The sequence below is a fragment of the Rhinolophus sinicus genome, chromosome 10 (assembly GCF_057876585.1).
Source record: "Rhinolophus sinicus isolate RSI-liver-muscle chromosome 10, RSI-T2T, whole genome shotgun sequence".
Classification (NCBI taxonomy): domain Eukaryota; kingdom Metazoa; phylum Chordata; class Mammalia; order Chiroptera; family Rhinolophidae; genus Rhinolophus; species Rhinolophus sinicus.
In genome coordinates this window covers 815,896-829,005 of record NC_142510.1, presented here as the reverse complement: position 1 = coordinate 829,005, position 13,110 = coordinate 815,896, and the positions used below count along the sequence as shown (strand labels likewise).

General features: G+C 51.5%; 1 protein-coding gene across 17 annotated transcripts in view; it reads left to right on the top strand.

The window, feature by feature from the left end:
- ARHGAP17 (Rho GTPase activating protein 17) overlaps positions 1–13,110 on the top strand; it is a 63,699-nt gene that overhangs the window by 19,841 nt on the left and 30,748 nt on the right. For 12 of the 17 annotated variants that reach the window (XR_016022484.1, XR_012493177.2, XR_016022485.1 and 9 more), the window contains exons 1-3: positions 6,520–6,710; positions 7,032–7,071; positions 9,633–9,737. Coding sequence is in view for 12 of the 17 variants with exons in the window: in XM_019750187.3 (XP_019605746.3) it covers positions 6,535–6,710; positions 7,032–7,071; positions 9,633–9,737 (321 nt within the window). In the remaining 5 variants the exon portion in view is untranslated. Of the gene's footprint in view, positions 1–6,519; positions 6,711–7,031; positions 7,072–9,632; positions 9,738–13,110 lie in introns of those variants that run through there. The other 5 variants (XR_016022486.1, XM_074322880.2, XM_074322882.2 and 2 more) reach the window with 1 other exon arrangement.

The following is a 13,110-nucleotide window of genomic DNA, read 5'->3' as shown; positions in this document are numbered from 1 at the left end:
TTTTGGGGACACTGTATGTCACCTGTACACAGACCCGGGGCCCACACCCTAGGCTGGGGGCCCAATCTGCCTGCAGCGGCTCAGCATGGTTTTTGCATGTTTAAATGGTTGGATAACATCAAAAGAAGAAGAAGGTTTCGTGACATATGAAAATTGTGTGGATTCCAATTGCAGTGTCCAGAGAGCAAGTTTATTGGGGCACAGCCAGGCTCCTTCCTTTTGCTTGTCGGTGCTGCTGCTTGGTGCTCCAGGGCAGAGCTGGCTGTTGTGACAGACTCCATGGCTGAAGCCTGAAGTGTTTACTGTTCGGGCTTTCCAGAAACGGTAGCTGACGCCTAACGTAGACGGTTGTATTTGTTTAGATCTTGTCCTGAAACCTGTTTATAACCAGGGCTCAGAAAGAAAACAATCATTGTCATAGCTCAGCGTTTTGGGACGACATGGGGGGGTGAAGTGAGTAGGTGGAGGAGAGACATAGTGTCTGACTTCCCTTTGTCACTAGTGTCGCCGGCGCCTCCACACTGGACGCTGCTGTCAGGGTCAGCCTCTCCCGTTCATCCTGGCAGCTGCGTCTCCACCATGAGGCCGGACGGCTAGGGAGGGAAAGGACACGTCCAGGCCGGCCGGACGCACCAGCCCTGCTAGCGGCACGGGTGCAGACCAGGGGCCGCCAGGCTGATTCTGTCAACAGCCAGAGAGAATGTTTCGCGCTCCACACGCCCCGTGGTCTGTGTGACAGACTCAGCTCTGACACTGGAGCGTGAAGGTGGCCGCGGGCCGTGCGTGGATCCCTCAGCCTGGCCACGCTGCAGGACACGCGACCTGTGCACACTGAATCATGAATTTCATGGAACTTTCTGCGTCATAAAATAATTTATTCCGCTTTTGGTTTTTTCCAACCATTTAAAAATAAAATCTATTCTTAGCCTGCTGGCGGTGAGCTGGATTTGACCTGCGGGCCATAGTTTGCTGACTCCTGGCTACATGGATGGTTTACTTTTTGTGTTTTCTGCATTAAAACAGATTACTTTTGGAAGGCGATATCACCTTTTCATTCTCGTCCCTGTGGATTTTACCATGGAAGGCAGTTCTGCACATAGATGTGTGCTGTCCTGCCTCGTCTTACTGAATATTTCTCTGGTTCTGTCATTTGACATCTAGGATATTATTTTTTTCAAACCTTTCTTTATCAAGGTGACAGCCATTTACTTTTTGATTTATTCCTTCAGTTTATAGTCAGTACCTGCTGTGGGGCAGGCAGGTGCTAAGGGAGGAGCTGGGGGAGTGGTGATGGCGGCGGCGGGGTGGCCTCTGTGCCACGAGCTCTCTGGCCAGCGGGGACGAGGCCAGTGCCGCTCAGTGTTGGGAAGGTCGCAGGCGTCGGCGGTATGGCCCTGAGCACAAATGGCTCCCGGAAGCCGTGCTGTGTGAGGCCCTGTGGGCGCTGCACATGAGGTCCGTGCCCCGCGAAACGCCATGGTAGTCCACCGTGGTGCCGTTGGCCGGTGAGCATGACACTCGTCCGGAGGCCAGTCCATAGTCAGAGATGGAAACTGTCAGGCCCACAGGGAATTGCCCTGTGACCAGTCTCCTCATTTACGCTTTTTCCGATGAACTACTGGACGTGGGGAATGTTGTTTCCTCCTGGCCCAGCAAGTGGGCCGAGAGGCGCTTCCTGTGAGTCACCACTGCCGGGTGGGACGGTACCGCCGCCGGTCCAGGGAAAGGCAGACATCTTGCTACTGCTTCCAGGCTTTGGGAAAATCTTGCGCTTTACCAAAAAGTGATAAGTAAGTGAAAAATCCTGCCCGATGTGAGCCTTGATTGAATGGCTAGTGAGATTGCGCAGTGACCTGCATAGGAGAAAACCAGCCCCAGGGGAACGTGGCGGAAGGGCCTTCCTGCTTTGTATTGTTTTCCATCTACAGACAGGAAACATTCAAGGGCTGTTTTCAAGCCCAGAACACTGGACAAAGAAGGCTCTGACAAAGCAGCAAAAATACGCACATACAAAAGTTTAGATCTGGGGGGCCACCCCCATTTGGGACCCCCTCCCTCTCGGGAGCTCTGACTCTTTGCTTTCAATAAACTATCCTATTTAAAAAAAAAAAAAAGTTTAGATCTGGGTAGTGAAGTGTCCAATTTAAGACCAGTTTAGCAAACGTTATTCTTATTATTGGGTCACTTGGTCCACTGCTTCACTTTTTTGCCTTTGGGTGCCTTGACAAATTCAGTATGTTGCTCCCCCTTGTTTTATTAATGATTAAAAACAAACAAACAATTGATCAAAGATAACACATCTCAGTAAAAACCACATTTCTTTGGCTAACGTAAGTGCCTGTTGAATGGGCACCTGGGCCAGTATTCTGAGTAAATGCTGCACTTCCTTAGGTAAAAATTCCACGTCTCTGGTTAAGATGAATATTTCAGAGCAGTTCGGCATCGAGACGGCCGACTTTGGACCAGTCACAGTAAGGAGGGAGATCGGGTCATGTGGACCACGTCCTGGGGCAGTTGGGGACAGTGGTGGGGTTGGACAGGCCGGTGGGGAATTCTCTGTGGGACGGATCCACCCCGATTTGTACATTACATTCCGGAATCATGATTTGTCACTTAAAAGTAATCTTTCCTAGATATCCCATATTCATGGATTGGAAGGATCGGTAGTTTTTAAATGTCCATACTCCTCGCAGGGCCGTATGCACCGCGTGCTGCTCCTGCCTGCACACCTGTGCGGCCCGTTACTGTACCGAGCACACCGGCCAATTGTACTACAGTGGTGTCTGTGTATCTAAACGTATTGAAGCACAGCAAGGCACATGAAGATGCTACGAAAGATGCAAATGGCCCAGCTGTGTGTGGAGCCTGCGGGACTGGCTCAGTGAGCGAGTGTGAAGGCCTGGGACACACACACGACACTTAGGCTGCACTCAATGTATTACATTTGTTCTCTCTTCAGTAACAAGCTCAGCACACTGTAACTTTTTACTTTATAAACGTTTACGTATTTTACTCTGTTCAACTCTTGTAACAACGCTTAACTTAAAACATAGGCCCATTGTACAGCTGTACAAAAGTATGTTCTTAATATCTTTATTCCGTAAGCTTTTTTCTATTTTTAACATTTAAAATTTTTCTTCTTTTACTTTTTACATTTATTTTTTAAGTACTAAGACCCAGACACACACAATAGCCTCGGCCCCACAGGTTCAGGTTGGTCAATACCACTGCTTTTCCCTCCCCATCTAGTCCCACTGGAAGGTCTCAGGCAGTGACACCCGTGAGCTGTCATCTTCTGTGACAACACTGCCTTGGGAACACCTCCCAAGGAACAGGCCCTAGGCTCTTCTTGATGGGGTGTCACGCCTCAGCAGTGTGTCCCCGGCGGTCTGCTTGCTTTGTTCCTCTTTTCCATCATCCATGTGCTTGGAAGCAGATACTGCAGTGTGAACATTCTCCTGTACCGTGAAAACCTTTCCATGTTGCAGCCCACAGTTTTAAACTTTGCAGGGAGCCTGCTGAGGTCTGAAAAGGCTTTTGCTAAACCCTTCCCTGGGAGTTTTCTTGGGGGCTCTTTTTCTTCTGCGGTTTCCTTTTCTCTGGCCTGTTCTTCAGCTGTGTGCCCCTGTTCCGTTACAGCACCTCATCAGTCATTTCCTCGGGGACCCCGCAAGGAGCCCCCCGATGCCGTCCTCACCTGTGCCCAGGTTAGGTCGTTTGCTGTCTCAGCCACAGCCTTGGCGACCTTTGCAGCCTTTATTCTTCTGTGTTATGATGGTGTTAGTATCACTGGGGGATAGGAATTTTCAGCTCCGTTATAATCGTGTGGGACCTTGGTCTGTCGTAGACTGAAATGTCATGAGGGGCCTGACTGTAGACCAAAGAAGATACACAGATGGCTAATGTGTATATGAAAAACCACCTGTGCAATACCACCTCCCACCTGCTAGGGTGTCGGTCATAAAAAGCATAAGAAGTAAATGTGGGTGAAAATAGGGAGAAATTGGAACACTCTACCCTGTTGGAGGGAATGTAAATGGGTGCAACCACTATGGAAAACAGTTGGAGGTTCCTTAAAAAAAATTAAAACTAGGGCCGGCCCGGTGGCTCAGGCGGTTTGAGCTCCATGCTCCTAACTCCAAAGGCTGCCGGTTCAATTCCCACATGGGCCAGTGGGCTCTCAACCACAAGGTTGCCAGTTCAATTCCTCGAGTCCCACAAGGGATGGTGGGCTCTGCCCCCTGCAACTAAGATTGAACACGGCACCTTGAGCTGAGCTGCCTCCCGGATGGCTCAGTTGGTTGGAGCGCGTCCTCTCAACCACAACGTTGCCAGTTCAATTCCTCGAGTCCCACAAGGGATGGTGGGCAGCGCCCCTGCAACTAAGATTGAACACAGCACCTTGAGCTGAGCTGCCGCTGAGCTCCCAGATGGCTCAGTTGGTTGGAGCACGTCCTCTCAACCACAAGTTTGCCAGTTCGACTCCCGCAAGGGATGGTGGGCTGCGCCCCCTGCAACTAGAAAATGGCAACTGGACCTGGAGCTGAGCTGCACCCTCCACAACTAAGCCTGAAAGGACAACAACTTAACTTGGAAAAAAGTCAATTGCACTGTTCCCCAATACAGTCCTGTTCCCCTTCCCCAATAACATCTTTAAAAAAAAAAATTAAAACTGGAACTCCCATGTGACCCAGGGATCCCACTTCTGGGTGTTTATCTGGAGGAAATGAAACCACGATCTCAGAGCTCCCTGCACCCCCGTGTTCACTGCGGCATTAGTCACAGTGGCCAAGACACGAGAAGAAGCTAAGTGTCTGAATGGATAGAGAAGCTGTGAGACACACACACTGGGGTGTATTCCACCGTGACGAGGACGTCCTGGAGGAACCAGGGGGACATGATGCCAGGCAAACAAGCCAGACAAAGACAAAAACCAATTATCTCACTGACACGTAGAGTCTTAAAAAAGAAAAGAACTCAAAGAAACAGAATGGTGGTTACGAGGGGGTGGGGGAAGTGGGGAGCTGCTGCTCAAGGGGTACAAACCCTTCCGTGATAAGATGAATAAATTTGAGGGTCTAACGGGGTCTCCTAGGGCGGTGACTGTAGTTACCAACGCCGTGTTATGTGCTACTGGAAATGCACCAAGAGGGTAGATCGGAAGCATTCTTGCAACAGCTGTTACAAAAAGGTAACTATGGGAGGCCAGGGGTGTGTTCTAACCTGGTAGCGTTAGTCATTTCAAAATGGAAGTCAAATCATCACATTGTATACTTTAAATAGATACAGTTTTGTGGATTATACATCAGTAAAGCTGAGGGGAAAGTAACCTTTCCTGATTATATGTCATTGTTTAATAATTTCAGTAAACCCTAAAACCCGGTGAAGAAGGTGCATTGGATCTCTTTCTAAAATTAATTTTATCAGTGTAATATACAAAGTGTCCACAAAGGCAGGAAATAAAGGGTACACTTATTTTTTAGTAGATTCTTCACATTTCCATGTAATGTGTTTCATATATTTTTCACCCTCCAGATACCTGTTCAGGTAAAGTGCCTCTAAATGTAAAGCAAAGGTCCAGTTGTCACTTTGTAAAAAGGACAATAAGTATTCTGGTTTGCCTTGTATTTTGGATACTCTGAGATATGTGTTGTGTTGGACTTTTGTGCTTTAGAGTTAGGCTTCCCTTGAAGTCATGCATCAGTACATATGTGTCAAGCATGGTACTTAAAAATGCAATTAATGTACTATTTTAAAACACTTGAAACTATGTAGACATGTAGTTAAGAAAGTCAAATCGTGGTGAAAGGCTTATGGCAAAATAGAGTGGGTTCTTTTGGCGAGGCACTGAGTGCGATCAGAGTTGGGTTTCCTGCAGAAACCGGAGAGGGCCCACCCCCTGGGCATCTCCACGTGAACCAGGGCTCTGCTGTGGCAATGCCAGGTTTGACTTGACAGGCCACGGGCGAGCGCAGGCTGGAGGTGTGCAGCGCCATACTTCCGGCAGCTGGTACTGCTGTGAGCTTAGTGGTGTTTTGAGGTCACTTTTAGGGGGTCCCATCCACTTTCTGGGCAAATGGCGCTTCCTTGTCTCACAGTCGATCGTTCGTGGGGAAGGTCCTGCAGCCTTTGCTCTGCAGTGGATCATACAAAAGGCTTCAGAATTCCTGCTTCGTTGATGGCCTTCCCTCCGCTACCCCCAGTGGTGAGGGCTGCAACAGACGTTTTCTTGTCCCGTTAGAAATGTCCCTGTTCGTTTTAATGGGAATCTGGTGGGGTTGTTGCTGACTTGGCTCCAACCAGCATTCGAACCAGAAGTCCGGGCACTTCGGTTGCCGTGACTCTGGGAATCATAGAGCGATGCTGAACAGTGTCTTCTCACAAAGCTCTGTACTTGGCCGCTGGCACTCCCGCAGAACCCTCCTCTGCTGCGTTCTGGCCTCCGTGTTGGTTTTCTGGAAGGTCAGTGGCGCTAACAGTTCTACGGCATAGATGAGGGAACGTTGTGAAAATCACTTTTAAAGTGAAGTGAAGATGAGGACAGATCTGCAGGAGGGAGTGCTGATGGGTATTGGGTGTCACTGTGCAGTGCTTTGGGCTTGTGGCAGACTAGTCAGTGAGGTGACACTCGGGATTGTCCTCGTCTGTAAGAGCAGTCCTTTCTCAGTGCGGTTGTCATGGAATTCTGGGCAGGCAGGGGCTTGTAAAAGGTACGGGGTCTCGCTCCAAAACTGGTGACTCATAACCCCCAGAGGTGAGTCCTGAGAGTCCCCCCCCCCCCCCCCCCGAGTTTGACAGCCACTTATCTAGCTCATTTCTTCTCATTTGGGGCTGCTAATCTCTGCAGACTTATTTGTTTTTCTTTGGTTTTGCTTAAGTTGCCCTCTGATGGAAAAATTCATAAACTGTCTCCCTTGTTATCATTCGTTTCTACCTATTTTGTTTTAAACTCCATGTTTATGATTATTAACTATCATGAGTTGCTTTTCATTTCTGGATTTCTAACTCTGAACTTTAAATTTTCCCCACAGAGCTGAGAAAACAGAAGTCCTCAGTGATGACCTGTTACAGGTAACAAAATTAAGCCTTTTTCAAATGCTGTGTTTATCCGTAGGCAAGAACTGCAGCTGATGGTTTCTTTCTTTCTTTCTTTCTTTCTTTCTTTCTTTCTTTCTTTCTTTCTTTCTTTCTTTCTTTCTTTCTTTCTTTCTTTCTTTCTTTCTTTCTTTCTTTCTTTTCTTCTTTTCTTTTTTTCCTCTCTCTGTCTCTCTCCCCTAAAACCGAATAAAGCTGAGTGCGAGCTTTGAGCAGGAAAGAAAAGCAGTTGAGCAGTGTGATGATAAATGGGGATCTGAAACTCTGGTGTCATGTTGAAGTTCAGACGGGGCTGGCCAGCCGTGCTTTCAAGTGCCAGGTGTTGGAGTGGGGGTGGGGAGGGGCCTGGCCGGTCACTGGCACTGTGGCCTGGTCACGGGTCCCCTGCAGGCTGAGGGCTCCAGTTCAGGGCTGTGACAGTGCCCTTGATGGGACAGGCCCTGCAGCTGCAGCAGGGGCCCCACTGGCTCCAACCTAGAGGTTTGGCCTCTCGCTCCCTCTCAGAAGTCCTGTTCCCTGACTCTGGGCTGAGTTGGGTCCCAAGGGACTTAGGGTCTCAGTGACAGTGACCGGATCTGTCGGAGCCATCATGACGCTGCAGGGTGGCCTCATGTCCCGAGCTCTGACTTTCTTTCCTCTTTGTAGGGAGGGGCGGTCTCCGCCGCACTGTATCACTCAGGGTTTCCCTAACTCTGGGGCTGGGCTCCTCCCGGGACCCTTCGTACACCCCCTGCACCGGGGGCTTCCCGCAGGTCGCTGTGGCGCCGCCTCGCCTGTCCCCAAGACTCTCGAGGCTCCAGAACGTGCAGTTCTGCCCGAGCCAGTCCCTGAGGACCAAAGACCTGCTTGCAGGTGACGGTCTGTCTCTTCCTGTGGAGGGAGGAGCCTCATGTTTCAGTGGTGCTCCCACCCCGCCCTGCCGAGGCCCTGCCTGCGGGGAGAGCTTTGTAAGGGCCCCTCTTCTTCTTTTTTGGAGGACTGGAAGTTTCCGATAAGGATTGGGTTTTTTGCAGAGGTTTATCAAAGAATCACATTCTTCATAATATTTCCTCTTTCTTTGTTGTCATATATTTCAAGTGTTTGTTCGGAAGGTATTAGCTCCTAGGGTACCCTAAGAGGTATCCCCTCCTGGGGCTGTAGGGGGTTCCTGAGTTAACCAGGGAGAGCACGTGGGGAGCCCCGGAGGTGACCTGTTTCTGGTGTGAAAGGCCCCTGAGCTGGCCCTGTGCCCTCCCCCTCATTTGTAGATCTCGGTGACAGCAGGCGTTTCGCTCTGTGCTGTCTCACCGGGAGCGCAGGACCAGCACCCACTGACTGGTTTTTCTGTCCTTGCACAGGGACTCAGTGTGCATGCATCCTGCCATGTGTGTTAGTGAACACCTTCCATCTGTGTGCCAGGCACTTGGGATAAATCAGGGAGCAGAAGAGAGCAGGCCCCGTTCCCCCCGGACTTGACACTCTGGAGGGAACTGGAATCAAAATGAAATGGAGTTTGGGTTTTTTGTTTTTCTTTTTTCCCATGCTTTTGTGGCAGGTGAAGAGTGTGTATTAGTTTTCCAGTGTTTTAAGATCTGGCCCATGTCAGATTTGGGAAGCTGGTGTGCCTCAATAGAAACATGCCTGGCAGACGGGGTCCTGAGGACCCCAGCTTGAGTCTGCAGAAAAACTGCTGGTGCCGTGAGGACCTCTGAGAAGGACGCACAAAACCACCCAGTTGGGTGGAATGTTTGGGGGTAAAAATGCACTCTGCTCTGAATCTGTTGACTTTTCTTTAAAATAGAAAGCATCCCTGAGGGCCAGCTCTCATTCTTAATGAGTCATCAGAAGACGCATTTTTGGCATTCCTTCCTGTAAAAAGCAGCTCCCTTTGCCATAAACAGTGCTCATACTTTGGGAAGCTAATCATGATGCAGGGGTCCCCTAAGCCAGTGTTTCTTACTGCTGGCTGTCCATTCTGCTTCAGACAGTTATTTCAAAAACAAAAACCATCCCAAGCCCAGTGAGGAACAATTTTGAAACCACGGGTCCTGGGTTTAAATGTGGGACATTAATTTTGTTTCTTCTGTCTGATGTATGTGTAGACGGCCTCATGCCTGGTGCAGGATGAGCTGAATGCCCCGTGGCTGTCCCCCCCCCCCCCCCCCCCCCGCTACCTGCCACCGCTCCTTGTGACAGCAAGTGTCAGGCGGGACCTTGTCCTCTCCCTGTGACAGATTCAGCCTTGGGACCCTAAACCATTGGTGTAGGAGAGAGCTGAGGGGTTCTCAGCCCGGCAGATTCTGCGATGTCGGGACACGTCTTTGGTTGTCACAGCCGGGGGAGTGGTGCTGCTGGCCTCCAGTGAGTGGAGGTGACGCTAAGCACACTGCCATACCCAGGACCACTGGCCGCAGCCCAGGGACCCGGCCCAGAGTGCCAGCCAGGAACGAGAAGCCCTTCCACTCACTTCAGAGCTCGCCGACTGCCTAAGGCAGCGCCGCTTGAGACGCTGGGTTTGCGCCGCAGCCTCACACAGCTCGTCCGTCCCTGTCTTGCAGATTGAGCGGCGTCTGGACACGGTGCGGTCGGTGTGCCACCACTCTCACAAGCGCCTGCTGGCCTGCTTCCAGGGCCAGCACGGCACGGACGCTGAGAGGAGACATGTGAGTACCCACGCGCTCCCAGCGTGTCTGCGAGAGGCTTTGCCCTGGGCCGGTGGGGCCTCCCCAGGCCTCTGTGGCAGACATGCGCCCAGGCTCGGGCTCACACTCACGCTCACACACGCTCACGCTCACGCTCACACTCACACTCACGCTCACACATGCTCACGCTCACACATGCTCACACACATGCTCATACTCACCCTCACACGCTCACGCTCACGCTCACACTCACACTCACGCTCACATATGCTCACGCGCACATATGCTCACGCTCACATGCTCACGCTCACACACGCTCACACTCACACTCACACACGCTCACGCTCACACTCATGCTCCTGGCCCTGCCTGCCCACACATTCCGCTGTGCTCAGGGCATCGCCGAGGTGGAAGCCCTGCTCGTGTTGAGCTCCCCAGGTGCTTGGACTGGAGCCGTGTGTCGTTGATAAAAGCACAGACATGTCAGTTAGGCTTCCTTTGAGGGCAAAGAGCCGAAAGCGGGTCTTACACTGACTTAGAAAGTAGACTGTTGGCTTATGAACTGGGAAGTCCAGGCGTTGGGATGGACTTGAGCTGAGGCTGGCCTGGCGTCTCAGCGACGTAACCAGAGCCCCGTTTCCTTCCTTGTCTCCGCTCTGCCGCCTTTGGCGCCGGCTCCGTCCCTGCCTTGGGGGCAGCCCTCATGGCTGCAGGGCGGCCCCCAGTGGCTTCCTGCATGCGTCCAGCAGGGGCAGAGAGCATCCCGTCCAGCGCTGTTCTTCATGGAGTGAGAAACCTTTACCCCAAGCCCTTGGCAGATAGGAACGTCTGGCATCGCATTGATCTGAATCGAGTCACATTCTCCAGTCTCAGCAGGGCCCCAGTCACGCTCCTGGGGACATTGGGAAATGTGTGGAAACAGTTTTGGTTGCCTTAGGGACGGGGACTCTACTGGCATTGGGAGGGCAGGGACCAGGATGCTGGTCATCTGGTCATCAGGAGGTGACTCAATGCCAGTGGTGCCTGTGGGGACGTGCTGCCTCCTGCTGGCGGGGTTCAACCCAGTCTTAGCTCGACTTCGTTCTCTGATCTCATTGTCCCGCTTCCGGCCGTTCAGGCCCATGTGCCATCGCCCTTCACAGTTATGCCTTGTTCCTTTTGTGTCTGCTTTGAGACCTAGCCCAGCGGTCACATATATCCATTAAAAACAAGCAGATAAATATTTATCAAATAGCTTCTGTGTACAAGGGCTAGAGATATGAGTAAGAGGTCACCTCCGCCTGGAGGGGGAGACACGCACAAATGGATAATTAGAAACAAAACACGCACAGGGCATTATGGGAAGACCAAGAATGGCACCAGAGGAGGAGAAGGGTAGTCAGGTGAGGCTTCCTGGAGGAGGCGGTAGCCTCGCTGTGAAGGAGGGAAATGAGTGGCAGGTGCTGAGCATATGCCAGGGAGCAGACACAAAAGGTGCCTGGCCCTCATTTCTAAAGCCTAATGCCTTAGCCTTCCGTTTCCAACCTCAGACAGAAGTCCCAAGACAGGATTCGGAGGGTGTCTGCACTCTCCACTCCACGGGGAGTGCAGTCACCATGGAAATGTTAGGAGCTAGGGGACCACAGGCGGTTGTAACGTGGAGAACATCACAGCAGCCCCAGCAGAAGGTCCCACACAAGCCAAAGAGGAGGAATTGAGGAAAGGGACTGGGCAGGTGGCCTTCGGGCCCCAGCCAGTGACATGGCAGAGCTTATGGTGTGGGTCGTAGTAGATTTGGAAATACTTCTTTTTGTGCACTTGGCATGCACGTTATAAATTACGACTTTAGAGCTTTTTAAGTGAGAAAAGGCCGGTCATGCCTGGGAGGCCGCCCGCCCTCCATGGAGGAGTCTGGTGTTGGCAGACAGCATCTTCACCAGTGAGCTCAGGGTTAAATAAACAGAGTGCCTGCACTTGGGGACATCAGGAAACAGGGCTGCGTGGCCTGGGGTCGGGGCACGGGACCCACGGGCTATTTGCAGCTGGGAGCTGGATGACCCTCTCGTTGTGGCTTTTCCCCATAGAGCTCGGAGTTGCCCAAAGTGTATTTCTCCTGATTACTGCATTAAATCCCCTCGGAGGGCAGCAACACTGGGATGTAGGCACTGTCCCGTTGCGATCCAAGCCCGTTTTCTCCTGCCTCCTAGTCCACAAGCATGGACGCCTCGAGTGGGCCCCTTGTGGGGTGGGTGAAGCCTGTTCCTTCAGTGAAATAACGGGGGGGAGGAGAGGTGGGTAGATACACTTGCTGTTATTTATTTATAAGTGTCAATTGCTGTTTGAATAGCTGTCCGTTTACGCGGTCAAAATCCACGAGGTACAAAAGAACGTACCGGGGGTTGTCCCCAGCTATGCTCTCCTCTCCAGGGCACTTGTGTCAGCAGTCCTTGGGGAACCTTCCAGAGATGGTCTGTACAGTATGAGCAGATAGGGGTGTGAGTGTGTCGCATGGAGCCTGTTGAAAGCGGGAAGGATGGGGGCGTGCCCGAGGTTGCGGCACAACAGAGCCGTGACCGGAGGGTGGGGGGTCCTTGTCTGACAGCAGGGTCCTTTCCAGTGGGAAGGCCGTCACGTGGGGCCCTGCGGCCCTGCCAGCAGTGTTTGTAAGGCTGTGGGTGCCAGCCAACCCATCTGTGACATCCGCGCCTCTTCTGCCCATAGTCTGAGATAAGCCATCAGCCAGTGGTGAAAAGACGCTGACCTGGGCTTGGGCCACCTGAGGTCCAGCTCTGCGGCCCTCGCTGGGATACGTAGCCAGGCCACCTGACGTTCGGTGGCCCTCACTGGGGTACCTGGCCAGGCCACCTAATGTCCAGCCTTCAGGCTCCTTGACTGTCCAATTAGACAGTGGCCAGATGACCCTATGGCCACTTCCAGCTGAAAACAAATCTCTGAGAGGAAAATGAGTGGCTTTGTGCTTAAAAACACCCTTTCGGGTATTTAGCTAGATATTTTTAGGTACGTGCTAAATTTTTATGATTATAGCCAAATTAAGAGCCAGTGTAAAGAGTATTTCAGTAAAAGTTTTTGAAATTGAGCTCCTGTTGCATTTATTAGTATTTGCAGTGACAATCGGCAAGGTGTCTGTCTTATGTCCCCAGTCCTGGGCTGTAGTGTACCCTTGATTAATTGATAGCAATAGTAACAGCAACAGCAGCATAAAAGCAGCTATCGTTCACTGAGCACTTAGGTGCTAGGTACTTGGTGCTGAGTACCTCTGAGGTCAGCAGACGGCCCTGGCACCCTCACACTGTTAGCGTCCCTGCATTTCAGGCACGAGGACACTGGCACAGGGATTAAGTCACACAGGTCCCTTGAGACTGGAGCCTGAATCCACATGGACTGTGTCGTACCT